Raw genomic sequence first — 21256 nt, 5'->3', positions numbered from 1 at the left:
AATCCCTCACACAACAACACAAGCAAATACCCACAAATGCCTGCTGCCTCTCTATGACACGGATGTACATATAAACATCCATCCACATTTTTCGAAGACACATACAGGCTGGAAGAAAAAACTTTGAACTGCTCCTTGCTCCGGCTACTCTGCCTGGCTTCTCCTTCCTCCTTGTTCAGTTTCGGAAACACGAAATATAACCTGCCACCCTTCACCCAACCTCTGAATGATTTTATGGCATTTTCAACTCTAAGACGACTCCCACTCACTTTAGATTAATAGAGGGAAATCCCAGCAGTTTTCTGCAGGCAGTGGCATAGCTCACGCTACAGTTCTGAATCTGGGATTTTGCAGGAAAACCATATATTGGGACCTCCGCAAACTGCTGAGACAGTCCTGTGGTTTTCTGGGAAATATGAGGGGCATGTGTGACGGTCCCCAAGCCAGCGGAGCAAAATTTTGGCTCAAGTCCACAAGAGAAGAGGTAAATATGTGATATTGAGGTTCGTGATGATGAAAAAGCCAGGCAAGATTGTACTTCTCCATTCTAAATGAAGTCATGATTTCTGTCAACATGGACAGGTTTAAAGGGGATTGGCCAAATTTATGGATGATAGGGTCATCAGAGGTTAGTGGTCATTATGGATGATACTGTAATATTCTGGCGAGTACAAGAGGAATATGCCTATTACTGGGAAATAAGACAGGAGGTGAAGTTACATCCTGGTGGGATTTTCATATGTGAGCAACTGGCCACTATGTGAGCAAACATAAACTTGATAGCGTTGATTTCATTCAACCAGAAGGGATCTTCTCATACCCTATTTTGCATTTTTCCTGTTCGGGAAGACAGGGCCAAACAGGTAAAAAGTCCTCTCACCATCTAACTTAAACATTTCTGACACAGAGGCTTCTGTTCACAGTGGCTATAAGGCGGTCCAAAAAAGGCTCACCTGGCAGCCCTGTTCAGTTAGGCATAATAGCAACTTCCATTTGACTATGTGTATTGTCTATAGGGATCTCCATGATTGACCACAAAACAACCCAGCTCTGCCACCACTATGAACTAGGTGTTCAGACAAGAAGGGAATTATGGTAAACAGCAAGCACTGCCATGCATTATTTTTCTCACTGGGAAGCTATGGAAGGCCACTTCTTGTAAGCAAAACACATGACACTGTGGGGCCTCATACCCTATGATTGATTCTAACAATTCAATGTCACTTGCACCTTCATGGACATCTTGTGTCAGGGGGTTGTCAGTCAGGTCTTCTATTTAATCATGCAAAACCATGGCAATTGCTATGACTTTTGAAACATCTTGCCCTGCCACCAAAAGGTGGTTGAAGCCTATTCATGACATGTGCACACACAATTTTGGGATTATGTGAAGTAGGTGATGGTCTGGGACATAGCACAAGGAACTATTCACAATTATTCATCATGTTCAGCCTCCCCGGCAGCTACCAGCTCAGAGGGAACGTGTTGCAAGTGTTTACTGATTGGGAAGGCAGAGGAGGCTACTGGATAGATTGGAATTGCGATCAGCGAGAGACAAATGATGTCACCCTAACAAGATTTCTGGGATCAATCACATAACTCTCCCCCCAGCACTGCTTGGCCACCTGCCCCCCTGCCTTGCAGCTCCCCAGTGTTTGGTAGCTGCCTTGTGAAGTTGATGATCACAAGCATTATGCCAGTCTGCCTCAATGAAGTATCTCAGCCACTGTCTGTCAACCCATGGTGCAACCGTGTCTTATGCTCACTGTGTAGCTACATGTGTAGCAATCACTGTGGAGCTTTGTGACACAGGAGAGAGTGTTGACTCTAACCCAGCATCATGCCCCCTATTTTTCCTCATCGCCTGCTGCTACCATGTCTTGGTCCACCTCCTGAGTATTAGAATCCTCCTACTTATTGCTGGTGTGTCTGATGAGAGACTAATGAAAATAAACCTGTTTAAGATGAAGATAGTTATTGTGATATCGGTAGTAATGCTCAGCCAGGTCTTACAATCAACTGGCCATTGTGACTGTGTGATGTTGTGTGCCAGATAGAGGGAGACTGCCATTGTGACATCTGTTGACAATAACTTTGCAGAATAGTTGCTGCTGAGGCTGCCTGCCTGCCTGCCTGCTAGAGAGAAAGTGGCATGTTAAGCTGTCAGTTTGGCTAAAGCGAGACTGCCCATTGTGTCATTCTGCTGAGGCTGCCTGTCTACTTGAAGAGAGATTAGCCACTGGACCATCATGCTGCAAAGACTGAACCATGGGTGCCGAATATCCAGCATTCAATTGATTCTACCCACCTGAAAGGAGAGATCACAGGCATTGCCTATAATCAGGTCAGTACTATTCTCTATAATATCCCACTGATTATCTGTTACAGCCAACAGCCTTTGGACAAATTACTGTTCAGTGATACCAAAATGTAGGATTTCTTTGTAGTAAGATGTAGGAAGAGCCCTTTAGGTAGATGTTTTCATATGGCCAGGTAAGAGTTCAGATTCACAGATGGCTACTAATAGTATATCTTGTCCAGATGCGAAATCCAAGCTTAGAAGGCAACATACCTAGAATTGTCACTAGAAAAAACAGGGGGAAAGCTTCCATTACCCTTATGCCATCCTTATGGGCTTCCAAAAGATGACAGAGCTGCAGTTCATAGGGTCAAGGCACGGAGACTTTTTGGTTTTTTTTACCAGCAGGGACAATATACCCTCCAATCTTCCTAGATTGCTTGATTTTAGCTTAATCCTCATAGCAGAATTTTTTAATTTTTGTGCCAACATATATGATTGTGAGCTATGCTTGATGTAATGTGCAATATTTGAGGATGGCTTGGTCCTGTATGGGCAATTTTTGGGGCAAAAATCTTGGGCAAAAGACCCTTTTTCTTTCTTTGCAAAGAGTTCCTCCTGATGATAAAAAAATGAAAGAGCTGCCTACCATCCAGTCTGGAATTCCTTAGGAGTGCAGCTATGAGATTATCAATAGTGAGCCCCTGTAGTCCACATTTGCACCATACCTGAGAAGCATCAGTTGGCCAATGTACAGGCAGCCTTTATTCCCTGTTCAGCATGGGCGAATTACTATTCTTAGCTGATATTTGGTAGACAATTGTGTTATTTATTGGTAATGCATCTGTCAATGGCTATTAGAAAACGAAAACATTCATGTTCAGAGACAGGCAGTAACTGTAGTTTCTGTTCAGTGCTGAGCATACAATTATGGAATGATTTCTCCTCAATCTCATAGTAAACAATTAACACAAGTTCAGATTGAAATCTCAATGAGCAATCCAATCTTCAGTAACTCTCAAGCTGCTCGCTCAGATGGTTTACCATCTCAACCTGGGGTAGCAATTGATGCCACGTACTGCTCAGATCTCCCAGGATGGAATTTATTCTCTGAATGAAATTTCCAGTTGAACTGGTTGGTGGACACCAAACTAAAGTGCAATCAGGCCATAAATTGCAGGGTCCTACCGACCACCCACCCCCCAATCAAAGGCCCCAATATACTGGCTAAAAGACCTGGAAGGAACTGGGCTGATCTGATGCCCCCCCCGAATCGCTCCTTTAGCATGCCACATACAAATTTGAATCGAATGCATTTTGAACCTGCAAATTAGAAATCAAATGCATTTCTGTTTCGCGCTGGCGAGGTGGCCGCTGCCATCAAGCTGCGTCCTGGTGGACGTTTTGCAGGCACTGGGGAAGTGTCCTCCCTTTTTAAAGAGCCAGGCACAGGGGTTTAGCGGCTGAGCAGGGAGAAGATGCCTCTCTCTCTCTCCTTTTTTTAAAACCTGTGGCTTTTGGGTCAGATCTGCCCCTGCCCAGCAAAGGATGGATTGCCATGCATTTTTTTTATGCTTTTAAAAGCAACATTAGCTTTCCCTTTGCTTCCCTTGCGGTATCTGCTCAGAAGACAAATCATGCGCAATTTGCCTCAAAAAAATTGTTAAAAATGTAACATGGATTGTTGCAACATTTGTAGCTTCCCCTCTGCAGAAAGCAAGGAGATCCAAGGAATCCAAGTGGAAGCCTGGCTCCATCTGCCTCTGGAATATAAACAATGCGCATATTTGCTCAAAAAAAAATTGTTTGAATTTGAAAAGGGGGGTTGCCTGACGGTGAGCTCCGTTTCGTGACCTGAATTTTTCCTCGGCAGGGAAGGAATGCCCAGCGACAGAGGCTTAGGGGGGATCAGGGAAAAGAGGTCCTAAAAATGCCTTCCTTGCTCCCTTCTGCCCAGGGCTCTTTCCTCCCTCCCACAACCCCTACGAGGAGGGGAGGAAATGCCTTGCCCTTTGCCAACACCCTCTGACCTAAATCCCTCCCCTCATTGCCTCGATCGTGGATCGAGGCCAAGTTCTCATTCCCAGGAACCCGGGTTTTCCAAAGAAACGGTATTTGCGCCGATTTCAAAAACACCGTGCTAGGGGCCATTTAACACGGAACGGGGTGCAAGCCTCGGATTCACTGTGTGGAGACTCGGGGTGAGTATGAACTTCACGTGATTGATCGGTTTGGGAACGAATTTTTGTAGTGTGAATGGGCCCAAAATGCATGTTAATTGGATGTGTTCGGCATGTATGAATCTGGAAAACAATTTCCATCAACGAGCAGATGGCACTTTTACTTGGGAATTACTATACTAATTGGATAACAGAAAAGAAAAAAAAATTCTTAGCAGCGAGAACTCTTTTGATCAAAGTCCTGTATAAGTTACAGGTCTTGTGTACACATGACTGATAAAATTTCCCTGATTCTTACAAGTAAAAATATCACTCTTGAAGTATTAATCATTTTGGTTTTTGTTTTCTAATAGGACATGACTGTATTTTTGCCTTCTAATCAATTGACAACTTTCTGCCTTAATATGACTGTCCATTGACCTGATTGACCTGTGCAATGCAGACCACAGTACATCACTTGCAGAGCACATGATTCTAGCAATTCAGGCTGGTAACATGCTGCAGTAGTGCCTGCTACTACCCTGAAATGCTCACTCTGATTGGCCTGGCTAAACTGTGGCGATTATCACACATGCCTTATCCTGTTGTTTTCCCAAACGGATACATGTGTGTTTAATTTCAAAGACAGGTCTCATTGCATTCTCCTGTATGCAGCCCATCCTTGAAAAGCTGCAGGATAAGTCCTGGTTGCATATGGGTTGCATACAGGAGAATGCCATAAGACCCATCTTTGAGGTTAAACATGTATTTATCCCATTGAGAAAACAACAGGATAAGGTGTATGCGATAATCTCCTGTAAAAATAATCCTTCTCTCTCTCTCTCTCTCTCTCACACACACACACACACACACACACACTTCACACATATTCTCTCTCCCTCTCTCTCTCTCCCTCCCTCCTATATTTTTATCAGAATTATCATAAGGAAAAGTTAGCTATTCAGTTGTTGGATGAAGCAGACTAACATTTCCACTCTCTTTCCAATGATTTCTGGCAACTGCTAGTGGTAGAGGATGGAAACATCAGTCTGTTGCATCCCAATCAACAGAAGAACAGATACCCATCACCTGCAGCAGCTGCTGTCTGGTAAGGCAAGACTGAGGGACTTTTACAGTGCCTACATATTCCTTACATTATTGCTGTGATTGTGAATACTTAGGGATTGTGAATATGAACAAGTAACTATGACTGAACTTCAGCCAACATCTGTTACATAAATGATTTAAATTGTTATCTTAAACACACTCAGCTTCTTTGATTCTCCGGCTCCAGAATTTTATGCCTTTATCAGCAGAACAATAGTTTCTATTTCCACTTTAATATTTTGGCCATGCCAGAATTTAATACTTTGGTCATGATTTACACTGTGCCTTCTCAAATTACCAATTCTTATTTGCACAACCTTTTGATGTGAAAGAAATGACCAGCTACTGTAGTTAATCTAGGTAAGGATATTGCAATACAAGGCAAGAGAACTTGCAAATATGGTTTATTTGACAAATTTCAACACATGCGTTTTCCTAGAGCAATAAGACAAAAAGACATGATCATATTATTGAATCATAACAAAACTCTGAACAAATCACATTATATGTGTATCACATTATATGCGTATATGTGCAGGCACATTAAACAACTCACATTATATGTGTATATGTGTAGGCACATACAGCAACTGCTCACAGCTTTTGTGAAGTACACCTTGCAAACATTTTGGCACAGTTCTATGTTGGGCATATGGTCTCTACACAGCCACACTCATCTACATGAAGATAGGTGTATTTAGCTCTCTTCTTTTTCTTGCAAATCAGCTGCATACTGACTTCATGGTATTTTGTAGCATGACAACATGTGCATCTGTGCTTCATTTTGTGAGTGACAAAGGAATACCTGATAGGAAGAAAATACAAAGAAACATTTTATTGCACTAAAGGAATTACAAGATGACCATCAAGAAGGAACTTCTTAATGCTTCTTCCACTTGATAGCAGGGAATTGTAACCTCCCATGTCTTGAGTATAATCCAAATTGCACTTTTTCACCTACTCCCAACTCCACCATTTTTCCCACTGATAACTGAACATTTTCACTTCCACACTGATAAAATACAGTGGGAAAAATACTGTGAGATGCTTTGCTTCTGTCTTCACCTCTATTCTCCTCACAGATCTGTGCACTTAGTTGCTGTGAATATGCTACAGAGACTAGTCGATGGTTAAGGTTAATGAATATTGTCACGTCATGAAAAGAAGGGCATTTTTTTTTTTACAACAGACAGGAAAAAAAGATTTTTTTTTCTAGAGGCATGGATATTTCTGACTCCTTTGCTGAAGCACTGCTAAGACAACAGGAACAAAACAGAAGGAGAAAGGGAAGAATCCCACAAAGTTATTGAGAAATTTGCAGCCTGCTCTATAAGATGACATAGGAAAAGAGCATATGTTTGTCCCATCTATAAGCAGAGCATTCTGCTTCTTCCACAGCTTGGAAAAGTTGATTTCTGGAATACATCTCCGACAATCTCTCAGCCAACCTGGCCCTTAGCTGTACCAGATTGGGGGATTCTGGGACTTTTAGTTGCAAAAGTAACTTTTCAGGTTCTGGAGAGAACAAAATACACTGAAATACCCAGAATTCTCAGAGCTGTTTGGCAGTGTTGCAACCTGAAGCCCTGATTAGGAATTGGTGTGAAATTTGCTTCATTGAAATTTTTCTCTCCCCCTCCCTTAAACATGTTTACCCAACTCACACCTTTAGAATAGAACATGGGTGGAATTTGCAAGCAGAAAGCTATACTGTACATTTCTGAACTTGCAACGTGTCTCACAACATTTTGGAAAAGCTGTATACAATTCTAAAATGCAGACAAAAGGGAAAAGAAGAATGGTAACTGGAAGTTGTATGTTGCCACTATGCTTTAGAAGACAGGTAAACTATAACAGGTAAGGTAATATTTTACTTACACAGAATATGTGTCACAGGAGCCTTCACAGGAAGGTATGATGATAGGAATGACTGATTTACACTGATTATGAATGATGTATTGTTTCTTCAGACTAATTTTACAATCATGGGACAAGAGTACACCTGAAAATAAATGTAGGAGAGGAGCCTACTCACTAAACTTTAGCTAATTTATATAAGAAAAAGTAGAAGTATAAGAAAATACAGCCTGTGAATCAGCAGCATTCCTGGACTGGATGTTGCCCGGTTCAGGGGGAGGGCCTTCCAAGGGCAAGACTTCTGAGGTTTCCAACAGGTAGGGCTTCCAGGGATGGCACACAGTCCCTCTCCCTGTATCAGCTCATCCTTTTCATGATGAGGAAAAGGATGGGATGGCACGTGGTGAGCAGAGTACATGTGGGGGGACAGAGTGGTGCATGCAGTTGGGGGGACAGAGCTGCATGTGCACATGGGGATGGAGCAGCACACATGGGGGACAGAGCAGCATGCACGTGCATGCAGGGATGGGGCAGCATGTGCAGGAGGACAGAGTGGCATGTGCATGCGAGGGGACAAAGTGGCACACTTAGGGTGGACAGAGCATGGGGGATGCTCTGTGCCAGGGGGGTGATTGGGTGTCACCCCCCTTCTGGGGTGTCACCTGGTGCAATCTGCACCCCCACACACACACACTCCCTAGTCATGCTACTGCTGTGAATGGAACACCAGTTTTATTTCACTAAAAATATTTCAGATGTAATTCCTTGAAGGCTAGTACAGATCTTTAATTATAATTCACAAAATTTTGGGCCCTTTTGGAGTACACAATTATAGTTCTATGATTCTACTTTTAAAGCCATGGATGAGTTGATGTGATTTGTAGTTTAGGAAGCAGCATTAAGAATTCTCAAGCAGAGAGCTCCTCAAATTTCTCAACAAAGTACAAATTCCAGGTTATCACAGGATGCAGCCATGACAGTTAAAGTGGAATCAAAGTGCTACAGCTGTCATTACTTAATCTTCATAAGGAAGGAAGGAATACAATGCATAATTTTCTTCCTGCTGTATGAGAACAAAAAGATTTCTGCATATTTTTTCTATTGTTAGACTTGGGAAGACTTTCAGGGAATCCTTTTGCACAGCAATACAGATGATTTTTTTGGTGAAAGACACACTGTTTCCTGCACAGTAAACAAATTTTCTGAGCAAAACAAATAAATCAATAGTGTGTGTGTATGAAGGAAGGCTACATTTAATTTTTTCATAAACGAATTGCTCCAAAAGACTTTCCAAAATGCAAAAAATCTCATGGATGCTTGGTTTTTCTTGATTGGATCTCCCAAATGTCATGAAACCTTTGTTTGTTTGTTTCTTTGTTTGTTTTTCAGGAAACAAATACTAGTTAATCTTTTTTCCATCCCCATGTGTAAGATGGACATCATGAATAAAGCATCCTTCATTTGTATCTACAGACTGTTATAAATACCAGTGAGTTTTTCTTATCCTTGGGCTTGCCATCTGTGGATTTGAGGTTCCACAGATGGCAAACCCTGTTGTTTTAATGGACATATGTGCACACAGCCACACCAGCAGACATGCACATGTCACACTGCCATAGAAAACAATGGAACTTGAGGTCCCATGTTTTTGTTATCTGTGGGGGGATCCGTAACATACTCACAGGTCTCACAGCATCCATCTGGAGTTGTCTGCAAGGTTCCCTGTTTTGAAAAGAAATATGACAGTATGTCAGATTATAATATTGCTATAATAAGCTAAAAACAACACATGCCTTCTCTAACCACAGGTACAAAGTGGCCTAATTATTAGTCCCAGCTAGAATAGACCAGCTGATAGAATAGACCAACTGAATCAATGAAACGTACAGAAATATTGATTTACTAAGTGTCCATTGATTCAAAGAGCCTATTGTTGTTGGAGCTAAGCACTACATTTAGGCAATAAACTTTGCATACTGGAGTACAGATTATGTAGGCCTCCAGATGCTGGATTACAACTCCCATCAGCCCAAACCAGCCTAGGCAATAATGAAGGATGATGGGAACTGTAGTCCAACATACGCAAAACCACATGTTCTTCACAACTATCCATAATCTATCAATTTAGTACATTGTCATGAGGTTTTTGCTGTTCTATTCCAGCGAAATGTTCGGGATCAGTTCCTAAAACATTTTCCTATCAATTCAATAATGATCAGGATCTGTTTATCAAAATATTTATCCTCTCAAGTTAATTCCCTCCTTCAAATAACTATCTTTTAGAGACAATAAATATTTTAAACATAGAATCCAAGGGGTAATGAATCCTCTGGTTCTTTCCATTACATGCAGAAAATTAGAGAAATCTTCCTTTTTTTTCTTTGTGTCATTTGTGCCACTTCTTTTCAGTTTTGCCTTCTGTACTCCATGCACCAGCAATCTGTATAGTGCTTGTAGAGCAACTGTTAGAAATGATGAGTATGGGGTGGGACAGACCATCTGAAAAGGGCAGCTACTGGCACACTTGTTATGTAAGTGCCACATGGCGCCGTGCATATGCAGCCCTTACATAACAATGGTAGATCCCATGTACACAGGGTGCCACCATTGTTATGGCACCATGTGGTTGCTGCGCAGTCCCTAATCCTAAAATTGGCACCAGCACAGCACTTTTGCGCGATCTGTATCACACCTATAATGGCATGCTGCAGTCCTCCATAACTGAGCAATGGTAGGGATAGGGAAATCTCTCCGTTCTCTCTTTTACAATCACTTTAAAAATCCATAAAAACCTGTCACTATTTTTTTGTCCTGAATAAGCAATTTGCAATTTTCTTAAATGACTCGAAAACAAATTTTTTAAAAAACCTTCCCATTCTGCACCAGTCAAATTCAGTGTGTACAGTTTTTCTGAGAGTGCCAACATGGCATATTGGTTTGAGTGCGGGACTAAGACTCTGTAGACCAAGTTTGGATCCTGGCTCAACCATGGAAACCCACTGGGTGATCTTGGGCCAGTCACATCTCTCAGACTCAGAGGATGGCAAAGGAAAAGTCCCTCTCAAGAAACTTGCCAAGAAAACCCCATGATAGCCTTAAGGTGGCCATAAGTTGGAGGCCACTTGAAGGTCCACAACAACAACTAAGCATAGAGAGAACTGTGTTGTACCTGCCTGCCATGTATATGTCAAAGAGGAGGAGAATTTTTTTTTTAAAGTAACAAGTTCCTTTCAGTGCTATGGATCTTAGACCATTATCCAGTCTGCCATTTCCTATCTGGCTCATTCAAATAAAATGGGTTTTTCATACTGGACTATATTACAAATGTTAGCTGAGCTGGGAAAAGCAAGGACTGCTGTATCCATACTTACTGGGATAAGTTTGATTGATCTAACACTTGGCAAGCCTTTACTGTGCTGCTCAGAATAAACTGATCTGATAACCTGGTGCATAGATACTGAGTACAGTTATCATGTGGATCCTTGTACGTCTGCCCAACCTGCAGAGGAAAAAAAATATATCCAGAAATAGATGGTCGATATCTATTTAGAATTCTTAACACCATATTTTCCATTGCTACTATATAGGTAGCCATTTTAAAGGTACTTAGAAAGGCAAGATATGCAATTTCCATAGAAATGAAAGTAAAACAGATGTCTCCAAAACCTTCAGATACTAGAATTCATCACTGGATAATTTTGAATATTGCAGCAGATTTGATTTATATGCAGAAGTTTGCAATAAAAACACATATCCACAAAATGTAAAATACTGGCTTACTTCACAATTAGAGTAGACCCACTGAATTAATGGGAACCTGGTAAGTCAGCTTACCTAAGGTCCATTAATTTATTGTGTCTACTCTTGTTGCAACTTGGAATTAATAACAGGATGTGAATCTCATATTGTTCCCCCTGCCTCATTATTCCTGGATCCTAAAACCAAAGATATTTTTTGTAATGAGGATAATCTGACCTATGCCAGTGTGTAGTCTGTAACAACACAGTTAATATGAAGAATGCCCAATTAAGTAACTGCTTTCAGACAATCATGTGTCATTTTAATAAGAAGAGATACAATCAAATATTTTAACTGTCTGCAAAAGAGCTGAGGCAGCAAATACTGAAGCAGTGCAATATTCTGGTCTTTTAAGTGAGTTGTTTTCTATTTTTACCATTTTAATTGTCTTTTAAAACTGCTTTAAATTCATGTTTTTACTATGATTGTTTGTTAATTTTTTTAAAAAAAATCAGTGTTATATTTTGTTTTAATTGTATTTTGTTTTAACTCATATTATGAGGAGCCTTGGGTCCCATATTGGGAGAAAGGGGGGCTGTAAAATAAATAAATAACATAAAATAATTATTTTTTTACACTGAGTGTTTTCCCCTCAGGAGGCTTGAGTCCCCTTGAGTGCAGGGGTGGAGGGGGCAGAGGAAGAAGTCTGTAAAGGGGAGAAAAAACTACCACCCCTTCTTTCCAAGTTAGTGCTCATTTCAGAGGTTTCTCCACCCCATCTGAGGCCCAGAGACAAAGAGCCAGGACAAGAGATCAAGGCCAGGCTTTGAGACCTTGAAGTGGTACATATAACCCCTTTACATACAGCCCCTTTTGTCTTCTCTTCACAGAAATATGAAGGTTTTCCTTCTTTTTTTTTTTTTACAGGAAGGGAGGAAAGGAGGGAGGGAGTGGAATGGAATGGAGCATAGCATTTTCAGTTTTCAAGGAGAACTTTACTAAACATCATGACCTACAATAATAATGCAGTTATTTGTAATGGAAATAAACAACATACTCCAACGGTCACTATTCCAGATGATAGTTCTGCCACACATTCTATCTGCACACATTCACCGCAGCATTTTCCTTCTTCCTGTACATAGCGGAAACCCTGAAGATGAAACAATGTTGACTGTTAAATAGCAAACAGAGCTTTATCTACATGACAGTGTATCTAGGAATTCCTTTGCCCATTCATTTCAGCATATGGCAGGGCTTCTCGGAGTATTTGATGTGATGGGTCAGTTGTCACGCTCCTCCCTCCAGTGCCAGTGACTACTACCATGTTTCTACCCTTTGGTTATAACCATTTTTTTTCCTTTTTCAAAAGTTACTGTGGACAGACGATCCATTTTGATGGACCAACACCAGGCCATGGACTACTACTTTGAGTAGCACTGGCGTAAGGGGAAGATGTGCACATACAAAGGAATGTATGTCCAGAACTGTTCTTTTACAGATCTGAACAAAGAGGGGCTCAATGTGCACTTTACAGCTTCTCAATTCAACAGCTAGTCCCTGGATTGATGTAGTTGGCTACATTCAGTTATACATCTTCAATCCCCACTGTCAGTTCAGTTTTTTATACTTGAAATTTTGACTCTGTATTCATCTAATACAAGGTATCCTGAATTTATGAGAATTTCCCAAACATAAAAACCTTTATGCAAAAAGGTCTGCAATAATTTTTTTTCAATCTTGCATTTTCCACTGGAAACCCTCAAACTTATCAAATCCAGTTAAAGGATTGTGGCAAATGTCTCAGTGACTCTGTAGGGAAGAAGAGCCTTCACCTTGCTTTGCAAGCCCCAGCCTTCACTTATGCCATCATCAGTGTGTATCAAGGTCAAGACATCTCTGACAGATGCTGTGAGGTATGCAAATACTGGGTGAGCTCATTCCAAATTCTAATGAAGTTCTCATTTCTGATGAATCAGTATGGACTTTACAGAAACACAATGAAAACCCATCCCTCACACTAAGAAATCTCTATGGAAGAACAGAATTCTCCCTCAGATTTCTGTTTACTCCATTCCTTGTATATTGCTTAGCTCAAGAAAGATCAAATTTAATACCAGAACCAAATATCAGCATTAACTACTAAGCACAACTTTATGGCTTTGTTTGTTATTTTGTTTGTGTGTGGATTTAACAACTTAAAGTTAATCACAGGAATCAGTTGCACCAGCCACCCTAGAAATATAATTTAACACAATAACAATTGGATAAGGACAGGTTGGGACTGCAACAAAGAAGGGAGCTGCCAAAGTGACTACTTGCCTGTTGACATTCAGTAGAGCACTTCACTGGTGAGCACTTAATTTCATTGGTTTTAGTCTTAGGATCCTGTGCTTCAGTGCAGATGCATTCTTCACAAGAATCAGAATGTACCAAGGAGCCAGGCTTAAATGAGACATATTAAAGGAAACCAGGAGAGATCAGTACGTAAGTTCAACATGTGAACACCCAAATGCTAAAAACATGGAATCTATGATTTACAACAGTTAATATTAAACAGGTCCAGGCTTTTGGAGGTCAAGAAAAAATAATACATTAAATATAATCCCAAATTAATTTAAAACCGGCCTTCCATGTGCACCTGGATTGGAGTAAAACTAGCAATAGCAGCAGATATCTGTATTAGACACTAACTTTGTATTTTTATTTTTTGAACATGTTTTTACCTTTAATTGTACTTGTAAATTTGGCTCATTGACTTTGTCCTTCTTAAATTTGTTTGATGTGTTATGTAATGAATTGCTTTTAAAAATCATGAGGCACTTTTGGCTGAGAAAATGTGCCATACAGATTAAAGCTTTTTTTTTTTTTTAATTATCCTTTGAAATTATTATTTGTCCCAAAAGAGGCTATTTGTGCCCCATTTTTCCTCTACAAAGATTTTTTTGGGGGATGGGTAATCTCAGTGAGAGCCAGCATAGTGTTGTGGTTTGAATGTTGGACTACACCTCTGGAGACCAGGGTTCAAATTCTGACTTGGTCATGAAAACCTGCTGGGTGACCTGGAGCATATTACACTCTCTCAGCCTCAGAGGAAGGCAAACATAAACCTCCTTTCAACAAATTCTGCAAGGAAAACCCTGTGATAAGGTCACCGTAGAGTCACCGTAAGTTGGAAATGACTTGAAGGCACACAGCACAATTATAGGTCAATAGTTACAGCAACATCCTAAAAACACACTAAGGAAAGCAATACTCCTTACCTGATACTCAGTTCCTTGAGAAACACAAACATTTTTTGGTCCTGTATATAAAATAAATGCAATGATCATATATATAATAGGTTTCATGGGTTCATTTCTCATTTTTTTTTCTTTTTAGATAAGAAGATAGATAATCAGCAAAAAAAGCATTTAAAAAAAATCCTGATTATCAGAATGCATAACTTTGTCCGTGCCAGAATGCAACTTCTAATTTTGTGAACATTACTCAGAAATAAGATCTACAGAGTTCAATTGACTTATTCTCAGGTAAATACATAGAGAACTGCAATCTTAATCCACATCTACTCCAAAAGAATGAATGCAACTTTGATACATACTACAAAAGTAAGTGGGACAGCATGCATCTTGAGAAGTGATTGTTGCAATCTGGAAGCCTAGGTTGCATTCTTGTTTGTTTGGAGAACAGGACTTTACATCACATTCTAGAAATGAAGGAAGAGAAAAAATACCATATATTGAGATTTAATTTTCTCATCCAGGCGACATGAACAAAGGCAGAACCTGGAAACAACTTCCTCCTTTGAGGTGGGGGTATAATCTTCCAGTGCTAATGCACGGAGGGTGGAACACCTTCTCTTTATATTAGTCCTGGAAACATAAGGGACCTTTACCATCCTATGTAAAAGGCTTTTCCAAAGCTCACTGAAGCAGTTTCTTACCACATACTGTCTCTGTACAGCAGGGGTCTTCTGACTGTATCTGCACTACAGGGACAAATCCTTCCTTGATGCAAGTGGTTGGTGGAAACCTGGCACAAACATGAGGTGTACAAGAAATCTCCAGAGTTTCCTTGCTGCAGGTGCAAACCTGACAATCTTTTTCCCAGTTCTCTCCTGGCTGTATAATAAATGTGAAATAAGTAAACCATTGATCAGCACAATTCATAATTCTAGGAATGAGTTTCTAATAAAAAAATTGACTTTCTCTTATCTGGAATTCCAAACTCTGAAATACTCCCAAATCCCAAATTATCTGCATGGGTGGCTGAGGAAGTGACACTTTTGCTTTTCAATGTTTCAGTGTACACAAACTTTGTTTCTTGCACATAATTCTTTAAAATATTACATGTAAAATTACCTTTAACCTATGTTTATAAGATGTATTTCAAACATAAATGAATTTTGTGTTTAGACCTGGGTCACCAAGATATTTCATTATATATATGTAAATATTCCAAAATCTAAAGAAAAAAAAATCCAGAATCCAAACACTTCTGGTCCCAAGCATTTTGGATAAGAGAGACTCAACCTGTAGCAACTCTGCACTGGAAATTTTCAGGAATTGATTTTGTTCAGTCTCTGGAGAGATAATTAATTCATGGGGGGGGGGGGGGGTTTTCAGGCTTTTCTTGAAATTACTCGGGATTTTTTATTGTATGTTTCCCCTTTCAGATAAAGACATTTTTTTTCCAGTCTTGAGTTGGTGATTCCAACTCTACTCAGGCTTCCGGCATTACATGGATAAGTCAACATACCATGAAAAATTGTCTTGCAAGAGATAAGATCTACAGAACATTGTACAGTATGGCAATAGACTGTTTGTACTCCTTACCTCTCTCACTAGTCCATCAAGTCCTTTGCAACCTACAGATCAGGGCAATTAGAAAATGAAATCAGAAAGAAAGCAACAAAACTGCATTGCAGACACAAACATATAAAAATGAGACTGACAAAAGCGTACAAAGTGGAAAGATGTTTTCCTGCTTACATCACCATAACACAAGGATTATTCAAATGGGCATTCAACTCAAGCTGAATGCACTTGACTTTCTGCTTCAGTTTTCTTTTTTATTGCAGTAGTCGGTGTTTCAACATCCTTTAATAGACAACCATATAAGGGGCAGTTTGGACTGACTGCACTCTTCCCAATACCATCAGTTTTCTTACCGCAGACAGTGACGCAAATACTATCATGGTCCTTCAGCTGGATCAATCCATCAGGGCAGAAGCATCCTTCAACAAATTTTCCTTGAATGTCACCTTGTGGTAGGTTGGCACTGGAAGCATTTTTTCTATAGTTAACAGAGTAAAGTATTGGGGAGTACAATAATTCAGATTTCATTCCTTTTGAATGTACTGAAGAGCTAGAAACATGATAAAATCAGCAAGAATGAAATTCTTGACTCTATGAAAAATATCTTTAGATTCAGGATTCTTTAAAGGTAAGCCTTCTATCAGTCCTAGGCTGATACCTGTAGTGTGGACTATAAATCTCCTTTCAACTAATGCTTAATACTCATCAAAGCACTGATGTACAGAAATTACTGGTTAATTAATAGCTCCATATTTTTTTAAAAAAATGCATGGTAACACATAACATGTAGTGCTACAAAACATAAATTGCTAAATATAACAATTCAGTACATACAAAAGAAATGTACAAAGATTTGCAAAAAATACTTTTGTGTGTGTAGTACTTATATAAAAGTACTTTTATATGTGTAGCAGATTAATCTTAACACAGAGAGAAGGACACATTTTCCAGCTATGAAAATCTGCCTTATAATGTAGTTTTCTAGATGTTTAATACTATTTTTCCAATCTAAAGTATGTTGGCTTTGAGCATTCTGATGTCATGGCTATTTTCAATCCAACACAGTTTCTCAGATTTATTGATGAATGTATTAAAGGCACATAATACAATTTTCATATTATCATCCTAAATCCATTTAAAAAAAAACTTAATTAGAGCAGACTCAATTTATCTAAGTGCTGAATTACCAGGTTTTCAGTGATTTAATAACCCTACCCTAGTTTAGGCAAACAATGGGATTTTGACCTTTCTATTTAGTGTATTTGTCACATTTTATATTCTCATCTATAACCTTCTTGATACTGCCTAGGCTTGTAATATTTTGCTTAAGTGGCAAATTAGAAGATTTTAAAAATCTAAATGCTTTACTTTTTAAAAAAGCACACTTTCGGCCTGGAAATTTTTTGAGGAGAAATATTTGATACAGTTATTATAGTATCCCTTTCTGAGAAAACCACAAGCGGAGTGCTGATCAGATGAACACACGGGAACAGAAAATGTTTTCTTTGGTTACATATCTTACAAACAGCTATCTGGTACAGACTTGCCATTTATAGATTACTTACCCACTAGAGCAAGTAAGCCTTTCCATCTTCCCACATGGATTATAAATTTGGTCTCCAGAGCATGTCAGTTCTGTGAAATATTAATTTATATGAGTTGGTATGAAACTTGCTTAGATTTTGCATTTTCCAAGCTTAAAATGTTGATTACAAAATAAGGAATTGAGAAATATATTCTATAAATCCAGTTCCACTGGGAAATCCTCATGTACACTAAAGGAGAGGAAAGCTCCCTTAATGTCATCATTACTTTATACAGTACATGCAAAACTGTCCTCCTGCAATAATGGAGAGATCATTGCATGTGAAGGTTAATCTTGGGCAGACAGGCAAGTAGCAAGGGCAGCAGCAAGCAACAATTGTTATAAATTGCCATCACCTTCCCTCTGCTTCTGTGCAAAGAAAAGAAGAATGTGCAGGAGGGTGTCACTGCTGTAGGTACTGTTGTAATTCTGAAGAGGGGACCTGGAAGGAGTCCAATTATATATATAGAAGGACACCCAAACAGAGAGAGCAACTTTCTCACCTCCTCTGCCACAGAAGGAGGTAAGAAGTCGCAGTAAAACAAAGAGGCAGAGACCAACAAAGGAACTGGGCCTTGGTATTCATATATAATACAGTAAAGACTTGTGTTTTAATAGTAAGCAATCATGGTTTTTAATAATGTTAATGTTTAATTCCCTTATAACTTTTGGAAATTAATGTTTTAGTAGGATCTTTTTAAAATTAGTATAAGCTGCCTTGGATCCTATTTTGGGAGAAAGGTGGGATATAAATGCAATCTATCCATCTATCTATCTGTCTATCTATCTATCTATCTGAAATGATATTTCTGTTGTTGTTAACCACACTCAGATTGACTTCATGGTGACCTTGTGGATGAGACATCTCCAAGATCCCCTGTCCTTTATTGCTCTGCTAGGGTCCTACAGGCTTATGTCTGTGGCCTCTCTGGTTGAATCCAACCACCTGGTATGTGGGCTTCCTCTCTTTCTGCTGCACCCTGCTTTTCCTAGCAACATTGTCTTTTCCAATGATTGATGCCTTCTCGTGTGGCCAAAGTACAACAACGTCACTTTGGTCATCCTGAATTTAAGGGAGAGTTGGGCTTAATCTGTTCTAGAATCCATTTGTTTGCCTTCTTGGCTATCCATGGTATTCTCAGCACTCTTCTCCAGGGCCATATCTCAAATGAATTAATTTTTATTCTATTGACTTTCTTTAGCTATCACATCCATACATGGTGATGGGGAATACAATGGCCTGGTTGATCCTCACTTTGGTGTTCAGAGTTATATCTTTACACTTTAGGATCCTATCCAGTTTCTTCATAGCTGCCCTTCCCATTCCTATTCTTCTAATTTCTTGACTGCAGTCTCTGTTCTGATCAATATTTGATCCAGGCTGTGAGAATCCCTTGACTATTTCACTTTTTACATTATTTAGGATGAATTCTTATAGATCTTCCATAGTCATTATTTTTGCTTTCCTAATGTTCAGCATTAATCCTACCTTGGCATTTTCTCCCTTGACCTTCTTCAGTAATTGTTGGTTTCTTCTAGTTAGTACTGTGTCATCTGCATATTTTAGGCTGTTAATATTCCTTCCCCCAGTCTTCACTCCTCCTGCCTCTGACTCTGAGCCTGCTCTTTATCTGAGCCTAAGCCTGCTTTCTGTACAATATTTTCTGCACACCAGTTGAATAGAAAGGATGATAGTATGTAACCTTGCCCGACTCCTTTGCCGATTAGTAACAATTCTGTTTTTCCATATTCAGTTCTGATGTCAGCCTCTACAGCCTTTACAGATTATGAATCAGATCAATTAGATTTTATGGCATTCTAATTTCTTTGAGAACGTTCCATAGCTTTTTGTGATCTATGCAGTCATATGTCAATAAAGCACAGGTAAATTTTCTATTGGAATTCTATGGTGCGCTCCATTATCTGTCATATGTTTACTATGTGATTCCTAGTGATATAGTCTTGCCCAAATTCATGGCTGTGTAGAGATTCCAATCCTGGTTTCCAGAGTCATAATCCAACAGTTAAACCAGTACACCAGACTGTCAACATTTTTCCTGACAAGCTCTTCATCTCTAACAGCTACATAGCAAGTAGTAACAACATGATTTCCTCCACACTAACAGTAGTGGTACCTCTTGAATTTGGTTAGCAGAGATGGCTGAGAATTTTGCTCACTTGGAGGTCATTCAAATGTCTTCCTTTTTTTAGCACAATGATGCAAATCATCTCACACATTCTGGGTTTGTTATTCACACTATAAAACCGCATTGATCTGCGAGTTCAGTTGTTCACATAGGCAAGCATTCGAATAAAGTTGAAGTCAACAATGGATGCATGTGAACAACAGAGATTTAACTTGGATTCATCCTGGATTATTTTCACAGTGTGAATAACCTCTTTGTATTTTAAAATTTGTATTTTCATCCAAATTCACAATGTTGTTCTTAAATGGAACTGAAAGAAATCTGAGATTTTTTAAAATCAACAACATAGAATATGAGAGAGAAAAAAATAACCTGACAAAGACAGACTTATATCTTGAAGGTACCCAAGAACAAGCCTGAGAGACAAAAGCCTACAGAGCAAGCAGACAACAGAATCCAAATGTACTAGGCAACAAAAAGGAATGCATTCAACAATCCACTTGTCAACAGATTGGGAAGCCAGAAAGCTCACCGCACTTCCTATTGGTTTTGCTTCTCCAGTCCACACAGATCCCATGAAAACCACACAAGGCTGCATAGGCCTGCAGATTTCCACATTCAGTGCTCTGCTTTGGTGAGGAGCATCCATCCATAACACAGGCATCATAGTAAGGCCGTGGGGGAACAGCACTGTGACATTCTGTTAAGTTCCTTGTTTAACAAAGAAGATGGTATCATATTTTATATGTTTGAACAATTTTTTTCAAAAAACAAGACATAAAAATTAATTAATTGTGAAAAAACTTGTGAAGATTCCAAATTTGTGGTCAAACAGATGGGCAAAATAAAGCAGTTTCAAGCCACTTTGAAGGTGGGGCATTTAGCTGATGCAAACCTTGAAAGCAGCTGGAAATGGGACCAAAGCAGAGCTCCAGGGCTAAAATCTGGAGCAAAAAGAAGCCAGGATAGTCCAACTCAAGGTACAAAATGTGCATCTCTGCACCTGCATATAAATGCCCTTACGCAAGTGTGGGCCTGTGGCAAAGCAATTAAAGTACAACAATTAGAATGGATGTAATTACAACATACACAAACCAGACAGTCCAACAAGGGGCATGGGGTGAAGATGGGTGAGGGCAGCATGGGAGGATTCCATGATTGTGCTTTGCCAATATATCTCTTGCACACCAATGCCCTCTATGGGCACAGCATTGCACATGCAATTGTGTGGCTGATCTAAAGGGGGGCCAGCCAATGGTATGGCATCTGGGCAGATGTAGGAGGTACTTGGAGATTGCAGGTGATGTGTTTATGTGACAGTGCACATATATGGAGGGGAAACAAAAAAAATAGCCAGCGGCATGGCTTAATGCCATGCCATGCAGTTGGACCATGCTTATTTAGCTCACTTTGGAGTGCGCCATGTGGGTACTGGGGTTTTGACTGGGATTTGGGGAAAGCATGATATAGCCACTTTTTTATGCCCATCTGTTCCGGCCCTATGACTACCATAAGAATATGGGATGGGGAGCTGTTTACTGGAGGTC

General features: G+C 39.7%; 2 protein-coding genes across 2 annotated transcripts in view; both read right to left on the bottom strand.

The window, feature by feature from the left end:
* LOC121926383 (mucin-5AC-like) overlaps nt 1–88 on the bottom strand; it is a 184857-nt gene extending 184769 nt beyond the window's left edge. The window contains 1 exon segment of the mRNA XM_042459323.1: nt 31–88. Within this exon segment, the coding sequence (XP_042315257.1) occupies nt 31–88 (58 nt within the window).
* A 6085-nt stretch (nt 89–6173) lies between these two features.
* The window catches only part of LOC121926372 (mucin-5B-like), a 70237-nt gene continuing 55154 nt past the window's right edge, over nt 6174–21256 (bottom strand). The window contains exons 33-45 of the mRNA XM_042459313.1: nt 20242–20420; nt 17543–17612; nt 16331–16455; nt 15996–16027; nt 15104–15281; nt 14762–14866; nt 14424–14464; nt 13483–13605; nt 12218–12313; nt 10794–10921; nt 9101–9144; nt 7444–7567; nt 6174–6370 (exon numbers count right to left, since the gene is read on the bottom strand). Coding sequence (XP_042315247.1) covers nt 6205–6370; nt 7444–7567; nt 9101–9144; nt 10794–10921; nt 12218–12313; nt 13483–13605; nt 14424–14464; nt 14762–14866; nt 15104–15281; nt 15996–16027; nt 16331–16455; nt 17543–17612; nt 20242–20420 — 1411 coding nt within the window. The 3' untranslated portion in view covers nt 6174–6204. The remainder of the gene's footprint in view (nt 6371–7443; nt 7568–9100; nt 9145–10793; nt 10922–12217; nt 12314–13482; nt 13606–14423; nt 14465–14761; nt 14867–15103; nt 15282–15995; nt 16028–16330; nt 16456–17542; nt 17613–20241; nt 20421–21256) is intronic.

This window comes from Sceloporus undulatus, chromosome 1, assembly GCF_019175285.1.
Source record: "Sceloporus undulatus isolate JIND9_A2432 ecotype Alabama chromosome 1, SceUnd_v1.1, whole genome shotgun sequence".
Lineage (NCBI taxonomy): Eukaryota > Metazoa > Chordata > Lepidosauria > Squamata > Phrynosomatidae > Sceloporus > Sceloporus undulatus.
The sequence above is the reverse complement of the archived record's forward strand: the minus strand, read 5'-3'. Positions and strand labels throughout refer to the sequence as shown.